Source organism: Chiloscyllium punctatum, chromosome 44 (genome assembly GCF_047496795.1).
Source record: "Chiloscyllium punctatum isolate Juve2018m chromosome 44, sChiPun1.3, whole genome shotgun sequence".
In the NCBI taxonomy this organism is placed as follows: Eukaryota; Metazoa; Chordata; class Chondrichthyes; order Orectolobiformes; family Hemiscylliidae; genus Chiloscyllium; species Chiloscyllium punctatum.
The window spans coordinates 19298767-19317623 of record NC_092782.1 but is presented as its reverse complement, the minus strand read 5'-3'; the positions used below and the strand labels follow the sequence as shown (position 1 = coordinate 19317623).

The following is an 18857-nucleotide window of genomic DNA, read 5'->3' as shown; positions in this document are numbered from 1 at the left end:
GCTGTTTCATCACTTCCCTGAAAGCTATGGCTTGGCTGCATGACCATTTCCAAGGCTGACTCTTTTTTTTAAAGAGTTGATACAAATGTGTCAGGATGGGCGCCAGGTTATGTGTGAACTTTTCATAGTAATTCGTTAGCCCAAGAAAGGGCCTAAGCTCCTGAACACACATGGGAGACAGGGCACCTGTGATTATCTTCACTTTATCTTCCAATGGATGTAACCCAGTCTTGTTGACTCTGTGGTCCAAGTCAGTCAGTTGGGGAGTGTGGAACACATATTTTTCCTTTCTAAGAAATATCTCAGGACTATGTCCAGTCCTCTAAGTACTCCTTATTGGTCTTCCCTGTTATTAGAACATCATTTTGATAATTGGCAACCTTGGGTAGACCTTGTAAAATGCTCTCTATCGTCCACTGAAAAACTGCGTAGGCTGATGATACCCCAAATTGCAGTCTTGTATATTGGTACAAACCCTTTTGAGTATCAATGACAGCATACTTCTGGAAATCCTCATCTAACTGTAATTGCAAGGACAAATGGCTCATTTCCAGCTTCATGAGGGACAGCCCCATCAATAGCTTTGCATATAAATCCTTGATGAGAGTGACTAGGTATTTATCGAGCTGCAACAACTAATTTATCATCTGTTTAAAATCCCTGCAAAGGCAAACCAACTGGTTTGATGATTCCTTCACTTTCCAGCTTTCTAATTTCTGCCTCTATTTTTTTTCCCATAAGGAAAATGGTATTGGGCAGGCCTTGCAGAATTGTGGAATTACTTCCTGGTCAACAAGCAGGTGGCCTTGGCTCCTCGACCTTCCTGAAAAACCTCCAGATATTTAATTAGGACTTCACTCACTTCACTTTTCTAATTGAAAAATGCTGAGCCAATCAAGGCGAATCTTTCCCAACCCATCAGGCTTGGCCTAAACCTTGCATTACAATCACTGGTAAATGAATTAGCTGCTTCTTTTAAGAGGTTGGAACCGAAGTTACACTCTCAACCTGTAAGGGTTACCCAGTACAGTTTCTCAATCTCACCAAGATCTCATGCAAACATTAGGGTTAGAGTCCAGAACGAATTTTGTTAAAGACTGGTTCTGCAATCACTGAAACAGTCACACCAGTACTCACATCCATTAGAACTGGGTGACCATTTAACCAGATGATTATTTTGATTGCTTCTGATTTGGATGTTGCTAAGCAAGCTAACTGTTCCAAACCAGATGTAGGTGGGCTTTCCAGGGAGTGCACTCTTCTGTATACCAGCTTATAAATTCTCTAACTCAATTGAGGTCTATTGGGACTCTTTTGCTTCCTCAAATCTGCATACCAGCAGCAACTTGCCAGCCCAGATCCTGAAGAAAAGTTTCACTGTTTGACCAAGGCATGGCATTGTTTTGGGGTTTTGCTGTGCACTGAACCAGAGTGCCTCTGTTCAGGATATGCCTTGAGTGAGGTTATGCAATTGCCTGCACTATGTGGTGTCCCCAAGCTCCATTGGAATGGAGTGTGTGTCCACCTCCACAGAATACCCAGCAACTCATATGTTCCACTTGCCACATGATCTAATGACAAAGTTTGTTGTAGTGCCTGTTTGAAATCCAGTTGGGCTTCAGCTAATAAGGCTTTTGCAAGGTTGCATTATTAATGTGATATACCAGTTTCTCAGCAACTCATTAAGAGTTAAACCAAAGTCACATTCCTCTGTTAGTTGTTCTAACCTAGTCAACAATCCTGATACAGATTTCCCTGGTTCTTGAAGTGCCAAGTAAAACCGATAGTGTCTCAGAATTAGGGGAGGCTTGGGGGTTGTAACATTCCTTTGCTAAATCTGTAAGCCTTTGAAAGGGTTTAGTATCTAGTGCCCCAGGGAAAGTTAGGGTCCTAATAAACAAGCTGTCGGCACAATTACTTGTTGCTTTTCATCTGCCCCAGTGTCATTTGCCCACGAAGAAAAACACATTATTTCCACATATTGGGCCCAGTCTTTAACAATAGGAAAAAGTGAGTCAAACTTCCCAAATAACAGCAATATGCCAGAAATGCTTAACTCAACCCAAAGGCAACTGTTGCAAATGAATTTCTTCAAGGGTTTGCTCTTCTCTCATTGCCACTGAAAAAAACTCCAAAGCGACTGGTATCCCATCACCAAGTCATCTTTTATTTATATGTGGAAAGTCCTTAACACTGATCCAGCTCCCCCAAGCCAGCACTCAGTGAACAGGATGTCTGACACACTTGTTCTTACTTATCAGACAGAAGTCCTTGATTGGACCAGATTAACACTCCCAATCTTGGAATTCATATTCTATGAGGTCCATCTGGTTAACGTCGTTACAATCACAATAAATATCTTTATCATTAAGACTGTACACAGAAACTGGAGACTTTAACAGTCATACCATTCTTTGGCTTGGCATTCACCGGAAAGAGAGACATGACAGATGTTCAGGTTAGAGATAGATGTTAAATTACTCTGGGTCAAGTCGGCATAAGGAGGAAGGAAGTGTTGGGTATTCTAAAAGGGATTAAGGTGGACAAGTCCCCAGGTCCGATTGGGATCTATCCCAGGTTACTGAGGGAAGCGAAAGAGGAAATAACTGGGGCCTTAACAGATATCTTTGCGGCATCCTTGAACAAGGGTGAGGTCCCAGAGGACTGGAGAATTGGTAATATTGTCCTCTTGTTTAAGAAAGGTAGCAGGGATAATCCAGGTAATTATTGACCAGTGAGCCTGACGTCAGTGGTAAGGAAGCTGCTGGAGAAGGTAGTGAGGAATATTTACATCAAGAGTGTGGTGCTAAAAGCATCAGGAATCAGGGCTTATGCCCAAGATGTCGATTATCCTGCTCCTCGAATGCTGCTTGACCTGCTGTGCTTTTCCAACTCCACACTCTAAACTCTGATCTCCAGCATCCTCACTTTCTCCATAGCATCTATTTACGTTTGGAAGAAAATGGGCTTATCAGTGATAGGCAGCATGGCTTTGTACAGGGAAGATCATGTCTTACCAACTTAAAAGAATTCTTTGAGCAAGTGACAAAATTGATTGATGAGGGAAGGGCTGCCGATGTCATATACATGGACTTTATACATAAATGGTCTGGAGGAAGGTATCGGTGGTCTGATTAGCAAGTTTGCAGATGACACTAAGATTTGTGGAGTAGCAGAAAGTCGAGGGGACTGTCAGAGAATGCAACAGAATATAAATAGATTGGAGAGTTGGGCAGTGAAATGGCAGATGGAGCTCAATCCCGACAAATGCGAAACAATGCACTTTGGAAGATCCAATTTCAGATCAAATTTTACAGTAAATGGAAAAGCCCTGGGGAAAATTGATGTACAGAGAGATCTGGGTGTTCAGGTCCATTATACCCTGAAGGTGGCAATGAAGTTCGATAGAGTGGTCAAGAAGGCATACGGCATGCTTTCCTTCATCAGATGGGGTATTGAGTGCAAGATTTGGCAGGTCATGTTACAGTTGTATAGGACTTTGAGTCATCCATATTTGGAATACTGTATACAGTTCTGGCTGTCACATTACCAAAAGGACGTGGGTGTTTTGGAGAGGGTACAGAGGAGGTTCACCAGGATGTTGCCTGGTATAGAGGGCCCTCGTTATGAAGAGAGGTTGAGTAGATTAAGATTGTTTTCATTAGAAAGACAGAGGTTGAGGGGAGACCTGATTGAGGTTCACAAAATCATGAGAGGTAGGCAGGGTGGATAGCAAGACACTTTTTCTCAGAGTAGGTTATGAGTTCAAAGTGAGAGGGGAAAAGTTTAAGGGAGATATGCATGGAAAGTTATTTATGCAGAGGGTGGTAGGTGCCTGGAACGCATTGTCAGCAGAGGTGGTAGAGGTGGGCACGATAGCTTCATTTAAGATGTATCTCGACAGATACATGAATGGACAAACAGCAGAAAGATAAAGATCCTTAGAAAATAGGTGACAAGTTGAGATAGAAGATCTGGATCGACACAGGCTTGGAAGGCCAAAGGATCTGTTCCTGTGTTGTAACTTTCTTTGTTCTTTTGTTCTTCTAAGCAATTCATATCCCAATCAATCAATAACCTACTTATCCCTGTTACAGGAGCAAAATTAAGCCATTAGAGTCTGCTCTGCCATTCAATCATTTTATGTTTCTCAACCACATTCTCTTGCCTCCTCCTCATAACCCTGGATTCCCTTAACAAAAAGGTCCTGTCAAACTATACAAATGGTTATTACTTTTTCAGAAATAAATAGCTATGAGGAGCATTTTGAAGAATATAATGGGAATTTGAATCACATTACTATTTCTGATCGATACTTTGATTTTGTGATCAATCTGCAACAGTGACCACAGCACCTAAAATTCATACAAAACACCCAAGGTGGTACATCCGGCATTGCATTAAATGTTGTTCAGATTAAATGTACAAATGTATAATTGTGAGAGATACACTATTATTACAGTTAGTTAAACAATTGACTGAAAACTTTGAAAATGTATTGAAAGTATTCCTCAGTTGAACAACATTTGTGATTTAAGTACCCATAATTGTCCTGTTCATCAACAGACACCTGAACAAATGTCTTTACAATAAACATAGCCACCATATAATAACACATTTATAAAAGCTCTACTATTGTCTTGGTAGATACTTTTAGGTATGTATCAACGAACCATTAAAAGCAAAGGCGATACTAAGTAGAAGGTAATCTTACCAATGGTATTTTTATATGATAAAATCACAAGTGAAACCTGTGACCAAGGCAGTGGTTTACACAAAATACCATCAAATGTATCAAAGTTTTCACTGGATAGGTCGGCAGGCTTGGCGTTTTCCACAGGTACTGGTGTTGCATTGAACCCAACAGCTCCAAGTGTGTGTTTCATGATGTCTCTCCGTCCTAAATGAAACAGGAGTTTCAGCCCTTTTTTAAGCTTTTACTACAATGTAATAATGTCTTTATCTGATAAAATATGAGAAAGTCACAATGTTATGCTGCAGAAAAAATGTCGATCCTAGTTATCAAACTGAAAATAAAGTTACTGCATAATTCAGCCTCATATCTATATCTTAAACATTACAAGGGGGTTAAGTGGAAAGGTCCTGCAAATAGGCAGGGAGATGAGGGTCAAAAGAACAGTCAAACTAATAGATTGCTGAGGACAAGCTGAGAAGAAGTTAGATGCTGAACAGGGTGCTAACAAGAAATGTGAATGGCTGAAAATGCATGCCTGTGCTGGGAACAACCCATACAAAACAGGATCTATAGGGAGGGAGGGGAAAAAAAACTTAGAGGAGGGTGTTTATGTTCTGAAATTGTTAAACTCAATGTTGAATCCTAAAGGTTGTAATGTCCAAGGTGGAAGATGAGGTATTGTTTCTCCAGCTTGCACTCGGCCTCTCTCGAGCACTACAGTTGACCTGAGACAGAAATATTGTCATTGAGAACACAGTGGTGTGATGAAATTGTTGGCAACTGGAAGTTTGGAGTCATTTTTATGGACAGAACATTTGTCATCTGTAAAATGGTCACCCAATCTTCCTTTCATCTCCTCAGTGTTGTGGGTGGCACGGTGGCACAGTGGTTAACACTGCTGCCTCACGGTGCCAGAGACCCGGGATCAATTCCTGCCTCAGGCTGTGGGGAGTTTGCACATTCTCCCCGTGTCTGCGTGGGTTTCCTCCGTGTGCTCTGGTTTCCTCCCATAGTCCAAAAATGTGCAGGTCAGGTGAATTGGCCATGCTAGTGTTAGGTAAGGGGTAAATGTAGGGGTATGGGTGGGTTGCGCTTCAGCGGGTCAGTGTGGACTTGTTGGGCCGAAGGGCCTGTTTCCACACTGTAAGTAATCTAATCAAACTTCATCACATTATAAGCAATGAAAGCTGTAGACGAGATTGAAAGAAGATGATGTAGGATTGAATTGGCTTCATTATAGTAAACTTTGCCAACATATCCCTAAATATATTTGTTAAAATTATATTCTATGTGTAAAATAGACATCGCATCACGGATTAGGTCTGTAGAAGATTAGCTACAGTCCATGACAGGTCAAGAAATGATTAAAAGGATCAATTCAGACCATGTAAAGATTCATTGTTTAAAGTTCTTAGAATGTGAATGATCATAGCACGGCTTTTTAATCAGTGAGGATAATAAACATGTTACATTAAATAGTTGTGAAAAAGGGCAATTACATATCAATTCCACCAAGTGATCATTGTAGATAAACAAACAGCAAGGAAGCATGATTTTTAAGATACTAAGTGTGCATCATCCTCAAAAGAATGTGAAGACAGAAAATCAACGTTAATCAAAATGCAAGATGAGGACTGGTTTCCATCACAAATGCAACAGCTCATTTTATCACAGATTTTTATTATTATGGAAAAGTTAATCAAATCTATAAACCCTGTGAAAGGATCCTCTTCCCTCGATATTTTGTAATAACTTATAGCAAGTCTGAACTGAAAGTTCTTGTTAGATGTACTTGCCCAGCTTACTCTGCAATTATAATTGACCTAAACATCACAATTAATTTTAGTAAAAATGTCAGATCTTACAGGGACCGAAACTACCCCCGTCAATGTAACAACCTGTTCAATGTAACACTTCATCTTGGTTCTGCTTGTTCGCTATCACACCCACTCCGGCCTATCACCCTCACCTTGACCTCCTTCCACCTATTGCATTTCCAACGGCCCTCCCCCAAGTCCCTCCTCCCTACCTTTTATCTTAGCCTGCTGGACACACTTTCCTCATTCCAGAAGAAGGGCTCATGTCCAAAATGTCGATTCTCCTGCTCCTTGAATGCTGCCTGACCTGCTGCGCTTTTCCAGCAACACATTTTCAGCTCTGATCTCCAGCATCTGCAGTCCTCACTTTCTCCCCAAAAATTGTACTAAATACTCTTGTTCATTGAATGTACACATTACCGGGGACTCTAATATTGTTACTAGATTAGATTAGACTAGATTAGTGCGGAAACAGGCCCTTCAGCCCAACCAGTCCACACCGACCCTCCGAAGAGTAACCCACACAGAAACATTTCCCTCTGACTAATGCACCTAACACTATTGAGCATGGCCAATTCACTTGACCTGCACATCTTTGAACTGTGGGAGGAAACCCATGCAGATACAGGGAGAATGTGCAAACCCCACACAGACAGTCGCCCAAAGCTGGAATCGAACTTGGAACCTGGTGCTGTGAGGCAGCAGTGCTAACCACTGAGCCACACTGCCCATTACTAGTTAAAGCCAGACCAGCATCTCTTCCAGAGGAGATACTGGAGGTGTTTAGTGGAGGAGGTGGAAGAGGGGGCATGTCCTGCATCTGCAGAGGTTAAGAAGGTCCTCCAAATACTGGGCAAATAGGCAGAAAAAGACAATTCTCGGGAGATGATGTAAATATTGCTTGATTTGTCCAAGGCATGGGCTTGCTAATGCTCTGAGTACACGGTAGCTCAGTGGTTAGCACTGCTGTCTCACAGCGCCAGGCACCCAGGTTCGATTCTAGACTCAGGCAAATGTCAGTGTGGAGATTGCACATTCTCCCTGTGTCTGCGTGGGTTTTCTCCGGGTGCTCCGGTTTCCTCCCACAGTCCAAAGATGTGCTATTAGGTGAATTGGCCATGCTAAATTGCCCACAGTGTTCAGACATATGTCGTTAGAGGCATTCGTCAGGGGAAATGTAAAGTAATAGGGTAGGGGCATAAGTTTGGGTGGGATACTCTTCGGAGAATCAGTGTGGACTTGTTGGGCCGAATGGCCTGTTTCCACACTGTAGGGATTTGATGATTCAAATCACACCATTGGTGGAACTTAAATTCAATTAGTATAATTTGGAATTGAAAGTGAGTCTCAGTAATGGTGACCATTAGTGTAAAATCCCATTTGGTTCTCTTATGCTCTTTAGGGAAGGCAATCTGTTGTACTTACCTGGTCTGACCAATATGTCACTCCAGACCTACAACAATGGGATTGTGTGGCAACCAGAGTACACAGTATTCCACCAATGTCCTAACCAATGTTTTACAAAGTTGTAATAAGACTTCCTTGCTCCTATATTCTACACCCCGGCTAATGAAGGCAAGCATCCCGTATGTCTTCTTCACTACCTGTGCAGACACCTTCAGGGATTTTTGGATTTATATGCCAAAATCCTTTTGTCCCTCAATGCTCCCCAGGAGCCCACCATTCATTGTGGATATCCTTCCCTTTTTAAACCTCCCAAAATGCATCACCCACATTTATCAAGATTAAATATCATTGCTCTGCCCAATTTACCAGCTGATCAATATCAGAATGTAGCCTGAGATCATCCTCCTCATTATCGACCACACCACTAATTTTCATGTCATCTGTAAGCTTATCAGTTATATCTACTCCAATCACATCCAGGTTGTTAATGTACTAAATAAACAGCAAGGGCCCCAGCACCAGTCTGTGGTACACTACTGGTCACAGGTTTCCAATCACAAAAACAACCATCCATCGCATTTTGCCTCCTATTTGCAAGCAAAGTTTGGATCCTGTTTGCCAACTTGCCTTGCATCCCATGAGCTTCCACCTTTTCCACCAGTTTGCATTTGGGACCTTGTCAAAGGTCTTACTGAAGTAAATGTAAATCACATCAACTGTATTACCCTCATCAATATATTTAGTCACTTGTTTCAAAAAAACTCAATTAAATTAGTCAGATAGGATCTCCCTCTAACAAATCTGTACTGACCATCCCTGATCAATCCTTGTTTTTCTAAGTGTTAATTAATCCTGTCCTTCAGATTTTTCTTCAATAATTTCCCTACCACTGACATCAGGCTAACTGATCTATAACTATCTGGCCTACCCCTGCTGCCCTTATTAAACAAAGGAACCACATTAACTATCCTCCAGTCATCTGGCACATCATCTGTGGCCAGCAAGATACTGAATATCACCACCAGGACCCCAGCAATTTTCTCCATTGCTTCCCATAACAATCTGGGATAAATCTCACCTCAGCCTTGGGGATTATCTTTATGCTTGTTAAAACATCTAATACCTCCTCATGATTAATCTAAACAAGTTCTAGAACCTCACCATTCCAACTGAAATCTCCAGCTATAATGTCTTTCTCCCTTGTGAATACAGAGGAAAAATATCCATTTAAGACTTTTGGCTACACACGCAGGTTGCCTCTTTGGTCTCTAACAGGCCACACTCTTACCTTGGCAATCATCATGCTCGTAATATACGTATAAGATTTTTCTGAATCCTATTTGCCAAAGATATTTCATGGCCCCTCTATGCTCTCCTAATTTCTTTTCAGCACTCCACCACACTTTAGATCCTCCTAAAGGGCCTCCTCTGTTTTTTTGAATGCACTGTACCTGACATATGCTTCCTTCTTTTTTAATCACACTCCAATTTCCCTTCATATCCAGTGTTCTCTGGTCTTGTTCCCCTGCCTTCAGAGGAACATGCTGACCTTGAACTCTTACCATATCACTCTTAAAAGACTCCCACTCTAAATGTAGACTACCTGCAAGTAGATGCTCCCATTCTAGTTTGCTAAATCCTGTCTAAAGATATTGAATGCCAGGGGCATTGATTAGAGTCTCTCTTGTTGGAAATGGTCATTGTCTAGAAGTTATGCGGTGTGAATGTTACTTGCAACTTGTCAGCCCAAACCTGGATATCGTCCAGGTCTTGCTGCATTTGGACGTAGATGATTTCAGCACCTGCAGAATCACAAATGGTGCTGAACATTATGCAATCATCCCCTGTGATATAGGGTATGATATTTATATGGATTTTAATATAATTTGTTTTTAATTTTTGATTTTTGAATATTGAATTTGTGCTATGTGGGTTTTCTCCATGAAACATTTCTCACACTGTCTGAAGGGTTTAATAATTAACTGAATGTATTTCTGTAGCAATGGTTATTTCTTTCAAAACACTTTCAGAGAGGTAGTGTCAAGGACTAATGGTTTTTTGCGTAAATTCAGTGAGGTTACACCTGTTCAAGATACTCAGAATTGTGCCTTAAGCTTTCCGTTAGAAGTTCCTGAGCTTGTTCTTGTTGAGTCTGAGAAAAAAACCCATAATTGAAAAAGGGGCCAATTTTAGCTTCAGATTGGGGCAGTGCTAAAGAAATTTTGGATGAAGATGGATGTGTAAATTAGTTAGTCCTGAGAAAGACCGGTGACACATTTGCTCACAATCAGTTACCTCTCACTGAGGAATTTAGTGATACTGCCAAGTCAGAAGTGTTTGGATAAAAACCTGAAGAGGTTATTTGAAGCTCAGAATGTTGAAGATTAGGTGAATGGAAGTCCAAGAAGAAGCCATCAGATTTTCCAGACAGTGGGGAGAAATCACAGTGAAATTAAGTCTATGGAGGTGATGTGGAAGGTGATTTTCTTTGGTGTGAGTACTGTGCAAGCAGTGTTTTTGTACTCTGGAGGAGTGTTATGGAGATCTATAAAGGAGTGTTTTGGGATCTGTCAAAAATTGCTTTTGGGGTTATATGTAATCTTGTGTTTTAAAATCTTTACATTTGCTATATAAGTAACAAGTCAGGTTTATTCGGTTTTATCTTCATTGCTTTTGCTTAATAAAGTAATAAAGCAGAAGTTTATTAAAATCAAAACAAAGTATGATCTATCCAGCTAGATTTCAGCAGGGTACCTGAAATTTCCAGTAATAACATCATCTGGCATTGTAACACAGCAAACATCTCCACTTCTGACATTGTGATGGAGGGTACATCTTTGATGAAGCAGCTAATGATGATTGGGCCTAGGACATTACCCTGAAAAACTCCTGCAGAGACGCCTAGAGCTGAGACCTTTAACAATCACAAGTATCTTCCTTTATAGGTTTCAGATTGGGTTTATTATTCATCTCAAAACCCACTGAACTAGAGTAGAAATAGGCTATCTGTAATACTGAGGGACTGCCTAACAATGGGATGGCACAAAATTGGCATTTATATCCAACCATTTGATGGCATTGTGTGAAGTATATTTTTGGTTACTTTCTTCATGTTTCAAGGTTGATCATGTTGATAGGGCTTTTGTCGATAGCTTGTAAGACTTGCCTTATCTCTTGCAGTTATCAATTTCTGAAAGGATGTCAATGATCTCTCATTTATAAGGGAGGCAAAGGTGTGGTGGCCTATCCACATCATTGCTAATTCAAACTTTTGTGTTATTCAAGGCTTTGTTCTTGTATAGGATTATTGGGTCATAGGTTAGGAAGCCGACAGTACCTTCCCTTTCACTCCGGGGAAAATGTGTTGTTTCAGTGGATGTGTTCTTGATTAATCCCTGCCTCTCTCTCCAAATGTAAATTTATTGTGTCCCTCATAATTGCTTCTAAAAGCTTCCCTACCATTGAAGTTAGACTAACTGGCTTGTAGTTTCCTGGTTTATCTCTTCCTCCATCTTAAATAATGGCTCCACATTGAGTGTCCTCCAGTGCTCTGAACACCTCCCCTGTGGCCAGACAAGAATTAAAAAGTATTGACAATGCCCCTGCTACTTGCTCCCTTGCCTCACTCAACAACTTGGGATATATTTCATCCAACCCTGGAGATTTATCTAGTTTTAAGCCTGCCAAGTCATTCAGTTCCTTCTTATTGTCAGTGCTAATTTTTTAAATTATATGACACAATCCTTCTGGCTGATTTCTATATCCATATCAATCCTCTCACTAGTGAAAGCTGACATAAATAATTCACTTAGAAACCTACCTATATCCTCTGGCTCCACGCTGTGGTTCTAAATGGTCCTATTTATCCTATTTTCCTTAATGTATTTGAAAAATAACTTCGGATTTTCCTCTCTTTATCAGCCATTATTCTTTCATTCACCTTTTTTGTCCTCCTAAGCTTGCTTTAAACTTCCCTATTACTCATTCTGTCCTCTCTAGGGCTCTGCTGTATCTGCCATTTGCCTCCTTTTTTCCTCTTTATCCAACCCAGTATATTCCTCAATATCCAGTATTCACAAGATTTAATGGTCTCGCCCTTTATCTTTATTGGTATATGTTGGCCCTATACTCTCCATACTTCCTTCTTGCATCCTACTGCTTTGAGACAGAATTATCTGCAAGTATCTACTCCAAGTCCACTCTGGCCAAATCATATCTGATCTTTTTAAAATTGGCCTTCCTGCACTTTTTTTGACTTAAGGCCCATCCTTTGTCCTTTTCCATAATGAGTTTGAATCTAATGGAGTTATGATCATGGTCAGCAAAATGCTCCTCCATTAAAATTTCAACCACTTGCCAGTGTCATTACGTAAAATTAAGTTCAGGACCAACCCCTCTCTTGTAAGACCTTCTATGTAATGGCTTAAAAAGCTCTCTGAGATGCATTTTAAAAATTCCGCCCCCACTAAACCTTTCACATTTATGACTTCTCCAGTTTATGCTGGGGAACTTGAAATCCCCTACTAACACTACTCTATTACTTTTACACCTCAGATTTCCCTTCATATCTGCTCTTGTTTTTCTCTTAGACTGTTAGAGATTTCTGTTCCTATTAGACAGGAAGGGACTAAATGTGGTTTTACAACAATCAGTGATAGTTCTGTGGTCACCATTACTGGTATCAGCTTTATCTTCCACATTTACTAATTAATTAAATTTTTCCCACCCATCATCTTTCCTTAGTCATGCTCAGTCTATCCACTATCACCCTTAAACTACATTCAATTATCCATAACCTTTCATTTTCGCCTTTGACTATCTGCCCACACCCTTCACTCAGCAATATCCTGGATAACTGCAGTCAGACATTCCTATCTCCAATCCTCTTGTATCAGTGGCCAACATACTATTTGCTTTCCTAATTGCTTGCAGTACCTTTCTGTCTACTTACATTAATAAGATCATTCAGATCCCTTTATACATCCACACTTCCCATATACAGAGGAACTTCGATTATCCGAATATCAATTATCCGAAGGGATCTTAAGATCCCGATGGAAACAAAGAGCTGTTTCAACCCTGATCGTGTCTTTTGTTTTGAGGTATAATGATTAGAAACAAGGTTGGGGCCAGGGTTGAGAGCGGACAGGCGGGGTCTCACGTGCAGTTTGCTTTTGCCTCGTCTCCTGAACAGGGACCAGATTTCCACAGAAAACTCCGAGGCCCTGAGGAAATCAATTAACCGAATCATCAATTATCCAAATGAAATAGTGCCCGCCCATCTCATTTGGATAATCAAGGTTCCTCTGTATTAGCATTTAAATACTGGTCTGCCTGTCTGTTTTTCACACCAAAGGCACATTACAAAGTGTACTGCATCTGTCATATGCTTGACCACTCACTCACCTTTCAAAATCACCTTGAAGCCTCCTGCCTCCTCTTCACAAGCTCATTCAGTTTTGTGCTTCAGTAAACTGACAGTATTGCATTTGGTTCCCTCATCATTTATATATGTCATGAATAACTGGGCCGAAGCACTAACCTTATGGTACACCAATAGTCACTGCTTGCCACCCAGAAAAAGACTCATGCATTACCATTCTGTTTCCTGTCTGTTAACCAATGTTCAATCCATGCCAACACAATATCCTCTATCCCATGTGCTTTAGTTCTGTCCATTAACTTTTTATGAGAGACAATAACAAAAACCTGAAATCCAAATGCACCACATCCGCTGGTTCTCCATGATCTATTCTTCTAGATAGATCATCAAAAAATTCCAGTTGATTTGTTAAGCATGATTTAAGCATGTCCATGGGAAATAGGAATGGTAGAAGACCATTCGGCCCCTTGAGACTGTTCTGCAGTGTTGTAGAATCATGGCTGATCCAACATTTCTGAAATCCACTTTTCTGTCCATTCCCCATATGCCTTGATTCCCCAACTGATCAATAACCCACCCCAGCCTTAAATATACATAAGGATTCTACCAGCACAGTTCTCCATGGCAAGGGGTTCCAAAGCCACTCAACCCTCTGAAAGAAGAAATTTCTTCTTCTCGCAGCCTTAAACTGCAACCCTTTATTCAGAGACTATGCTCTCTGGTCCTAGATTCTCATGTGAGGGAAACATCTTCTCAGCATTTACCATCAAGCCTTTAAGAATCCAATATGTTTTAATAATATCACCTCTCATTCCTTTAAACTCCAATGAGTCAAATCCCAAACTGACCAACTTCTGCTCATAAGATGATCTCTCGTGACCAGGGATTATTCCAATGAAACTTCTCTGAACTGCCTCCAATGAAATAATACATGTCCTTAAGTAGGCAGACCAAAATGTCTTACAGTAGTCCTTGTAGTGTTGCAGTAAGACTTCCCTACTCTTATACATCAGCCCCCTTAAAATAAAGGTCATGAGACTTCCTGATTATCTGCTGCAACTGTGTGTTGAATTTCTGCGTTTCATGCAGTTATTTTGCACTTAAATAATACTGTTCTTTCATTCTCCTTTCCAAAATAGACAACTTCCCACAATATGCCCATTTCCAACTGTTTGCCCACTAATGCAACCTATCAATATCTCTGCATAAACCACTGTATCCCTCTTGCAACCAGCCTTTTCACCAAGATTGTGTGGCATAAGAGGCAAAGGTTGTTTGTGTGACTGGAGCAAGGTGTGCAGTGGTGTTCCACAGGGATCAGTGCTGGGTCCATTAATCTTTGTGATATTCATAAACAATGTAGATGAGAATGTGGGACAATGATAACTTTATGGATGACACAAAGACTCACTGGGTAATTGACAGTGTGGAGTAAGATCTTAGGTTACAGGAAATATAGTAAATTGATTGGTCAGATGGGCAGAGAAGTGACAAATGGAATTTAACCCTAAGGTGATGCACTTTGGAAGAAGCAACAAGGGAGTACTCTATAAATGACTAGGAAGCTCAGAGGAACAAAGGGACCTTGGAGTGCTTGTCCACAGATCCCTGAAGATAACAGTGCACGTTAATAAGGTAGTTAAGGAGGAACATAGGGCATTTGCCTTTATCTGTTGAGGCTTGTTTATAAGAGCAAGGAGATCAAATTGGAGCTGTACAGAACTTTGGTTTGAGTACAATTTGCAGTTCTGGGCACCATACTATAGGAAGGATGTGATTGCATGGACAGCATTGAAGAGATTCATTAGGATATTGACTGGTTTGGAGCATTTTAATTGTGGAGAAGTCGGATAAGCTTGGGTTATTTTCTTTGGAGCAAAGAAGGTTGAGGGAACACCTGATAGAGTTGTATATAATTATGAGGGGCACAGACAGAGTGGACAGAAAGCAGTTCCTCTTCATTGAAGTGTCAAGAACAAAGGTGAAAGGCAGGTGTTTAGAGGGATTTGAGGAAATTTTTTTTAACTCAGATGATGGTGGGGACTGGAATGCAAGCCTCTTACTTAGTTAGCAAAATTAAAGCTCATGGTAACAGAGGTGATGTATTGATGAGGATAGAGAAGCTGTTGGCAGACAGAGAGCAGAGAGTTGAAATAAATGAATCCTTTTCAGAGTGGCAGGCAGTGACAAGTGGGGTACCACAGGGTTTAGTGCTGCAACCCCAGCTATTCACAATATACATTAATGATTTGGACGAAGGAATTGAAGTTAATATCTCCAAATGTACAGATGACACTAAGTTGGTTAGCAGTGTTTTCTATGAGGAAGATTCTAAGAGGCTGCTGGGTGACTTGGACAAGTTAACTGAGTGGGCAAGTACTTGGCAAATGCAATATAATGTGGATAAATGTGAGGTTATCAACTTTGGTCACAAAAACAGAAAGGTAGATTGTCTGAATGGTAGCAGTTTAGGATAAGGTGAAACACAACGAGAGCTGGGTGCCATGGTGAAACAGTTGCTGAAGGTTGGCATAAATACGCAGCAGATAGTGAGGAAAGCTAATGGCATGCTGGCCTTCACAGCAAGAGGATTTGAGTATAGGAGTAAAGACGTCCTGCTGTGGTTATGTAGGGCCTTGGTGAGGCCACACCTTGAGTATTTGTGAGTTTTGGTCTCTTAGTCTAAGGAAAGGCATTCTTGCTAATGAGGGAATCTGGCAAACGCTCACCAGACAGACTCCCGGAATGGCAGGACTGACATATAAAGAAAGACTGAATTGACTGGGCTTGTGCTCACTGGAATTTAGAAGCATGAGGGGCAAACCTCAGATAAAATTATCAAATCCTGATGGGACTAGACAGGCTAAGTGTGGGAAGAATATTCCCAATGTTGGAGGCAGGCCAGAACCAGGGGTCACAGACTAAGAATAAATAGTAGGGCATTCAGGACTGGGATAAGGAAGAATTTCTTCATTCATAAGAGCTGTGAATGTGCAGAATTCTCTACCACAGAAAGCTGTTGGGGTAGTTTGTTAGATACATTCAAGAGGGAGCTGGGTGTGACTCTTGCAGCTAAAGGAACCAAGGAATACAGAGAGAAAGCAGAAGTGGGATAGCAAAATCAGCCATGATCATATTGAATGGTAGAGCAGGCTCAAAGGGCTGAATGGCCTACCCCTACCCCTAGTTTCTGTGTTCTTGTGCTGTTGGGTACTCCCATTCACCTTCAAGCTGCTGAAAATGTCATCCTGACACTGGGAAACTGAAAACTTACCACTAATTAAACTCCCCACTCGCCACTTTCCCCACTCTCTGGTCTGTCATTAAAATCATCCCAGTACTCCAGCTGAAGCCGGTTCAAGTGTGAACATGTCTGACTTTTCATTCTTTATTTTTAAGGTAAGTCCTCACTTAAAGTTATGGTTCTGTGCCTGAAAATCACAACTTTAAGTGAAATAACTTTAAATGGTTTCCATAGAGTTCAGTGTTAAACCTGGAATTAAATTCCTTTGAACAGTCCATGCTCAATAAATATAAAGCACAGATTAAAATATTGCATTCTATATGTGCAGTAACATGTATTCGCAACTAAAATAACTTGCAAAATAAAATAGATTAGTCAATATGAACGAAACACCACTGTTAGATACTTCAGGACCACTGTCAGCAAAACATAACATTAAAACATTATTAAGTTAATAGGGATGTATATTTCTGATTGTTTATATTCATAAAATAACCTCTAAACCACAATAATTTTTAAATCATAGAAAGAATACAAATGCAAATATTGTAATTAAATTAAAATTACATGATTAATTGATCAGGCTCTCATGGCAGATCTGGCAAGGAGACCTATCTGCACTGAATAACTTCTGCCACTAGCTGGAGCCTAGAACTGCAGTGCAAGTTAAGAGTGGGAGGCTGGAGAGATCAGAGACTTTAAATGTAAGAACAGATGGACGGTTGAGAGATAGGGTGGGGCATGTGGTTGTGAGGAGGGACTCAGGATTGGGGCAGGAGTCGGAAGGCTAGGGGACTTCAGTGAGCAGAACATTGGGAAAGATTTTAAAAGCAGACAAACCACAGAATGGGAACTCTATGATAAACATCATTAAAGCAATTGAAACTCACATCTTTAAATAGATACATTAGCACTATTAATGTTAAAGCAAACTGCTAACAGAGTCAACTTTAAGCAGGGCTTACTGTTTTCAGTCTGTTTTTAATATGTACAAACTCAGTTTAGTTGTAAACAATTCATGAACAGAGATGAAAATACATTAGATTTTAATATTTGCATTTTGTTACAATTTATACTTACTTTGTTGCGTGTAAGCCAGGAGTAGTGCCAAGAGTTTCCTGCTATGCCTGAGGGCAGACCCCTCATAATTCACGTTGATCAGTGATGCCCTGAAGGTGCTGAGTGTAACCTCCACATTCACTGGAACGGACACCAAATTATTTGCTGTCTTGAACTCTAAACAAGCAAGTTACAGGTTTAGTATCCCAGTATAAGCATATATTAAATTTCCTTCCAAGTTACAGAGTCAACCTAAATAAAATACAACTAATTACTCAAGCAGCACATTATACGATAGCTAAGAGACAGTACGTTATTGGAAAATTTACATGAAGGTACTCTTTCCTCATCTTATTGAGTGCCTCATTCAATTCAATAGTAGAATTGGGGGTTTCCAATAAGAATTACTGAATAAAGTTATTCCTTTATAATTGCATAAATAGATGAGGAATTTGACAAAAAGAAAATGAATGGAATGTATACGTGTTGTACATGCTTGAACACAGTGCAACTAGGAAGACAGTGCAAATGCTGAGAATTGAGCTAAGTGTGGGAGTTTAGGCAAGTGGGGGAGGGAGGCATTGCTGTGTCGTGTTCCAGGCAATTTTACAAGAAGCTGCTTTGTGGTTGAAGTGCTGCTGTTTAATCTGAGAGCCACCTTAAGTGAATACCAGGCTTTGTTGAGGAGGGCGAACAGCAACAAGGTAAGACCTTCTTTATCCCCCAAGGTTCGTTCGTTGCTAAAGGGTCAGAGATGGCAGTCAGTGGAATGGTATACTCCTCTTGACAAATATACGAGATCAGGGAACAGTCGATTGACCCTGGCGACTATGCCAGGTGGAGGTATGTCTGACTGCACCTCCTCTTAAACTATACGGATCAGCAGGAATGGCAGTTGGAAACACTGAGGTGATGCAGGAGGCAGGATGTGATAGATGATAGATGATGGATGGAAACATGGGATTGGAATATCATAATTATTACAGAAATATGACTGAGGAAGAGGCAGAACTGGCAGCTCAATGCTCTACTATAGGAAGACTACAAGGGGAGGTAAGCGAGGGGAGGGAGTGGCTTTTTTGATCAGGGAAAATATCACAGCAGTACTTAGAGAGGATATTATTGGGGGATCGAACACTGACGCTGTATGGGTGGAGCTGAGAAATAGGAAGGGGTGACCACTTTTAATAACATTATTCTATAGGGCCCCCAAATAATCAGCAGGAAATTCAGGAGCACATATGTAGGGAG

General features: G+C 40.7%; 1 protein-coding gene across 1 annotated transcript in view; it reads right to left on the bottom strand.

The window, feature by feature from the left end:
- Positions 1–18857, bottom strand: part of cfap54 (cilia and flagella associated 54) — a 450427-nt gene that overhangs the window by 204975 nt on the left and 226595 nt on the right. The window contains exons 41-42 of the mRNA XM_072562407.1: positions 17628–17783; positions 4715–4900 (exon numbers count right to left, since the gene is read on the bottom strand). Coding sequence (XP_072418508.1) covers positions 4715–4900; positions 17628–17783 — 342 coding nt within the window. The remainder of the gene's footprint in view (positions 1–4714; positions 4901–17627; positions 17784–18857) is intronic.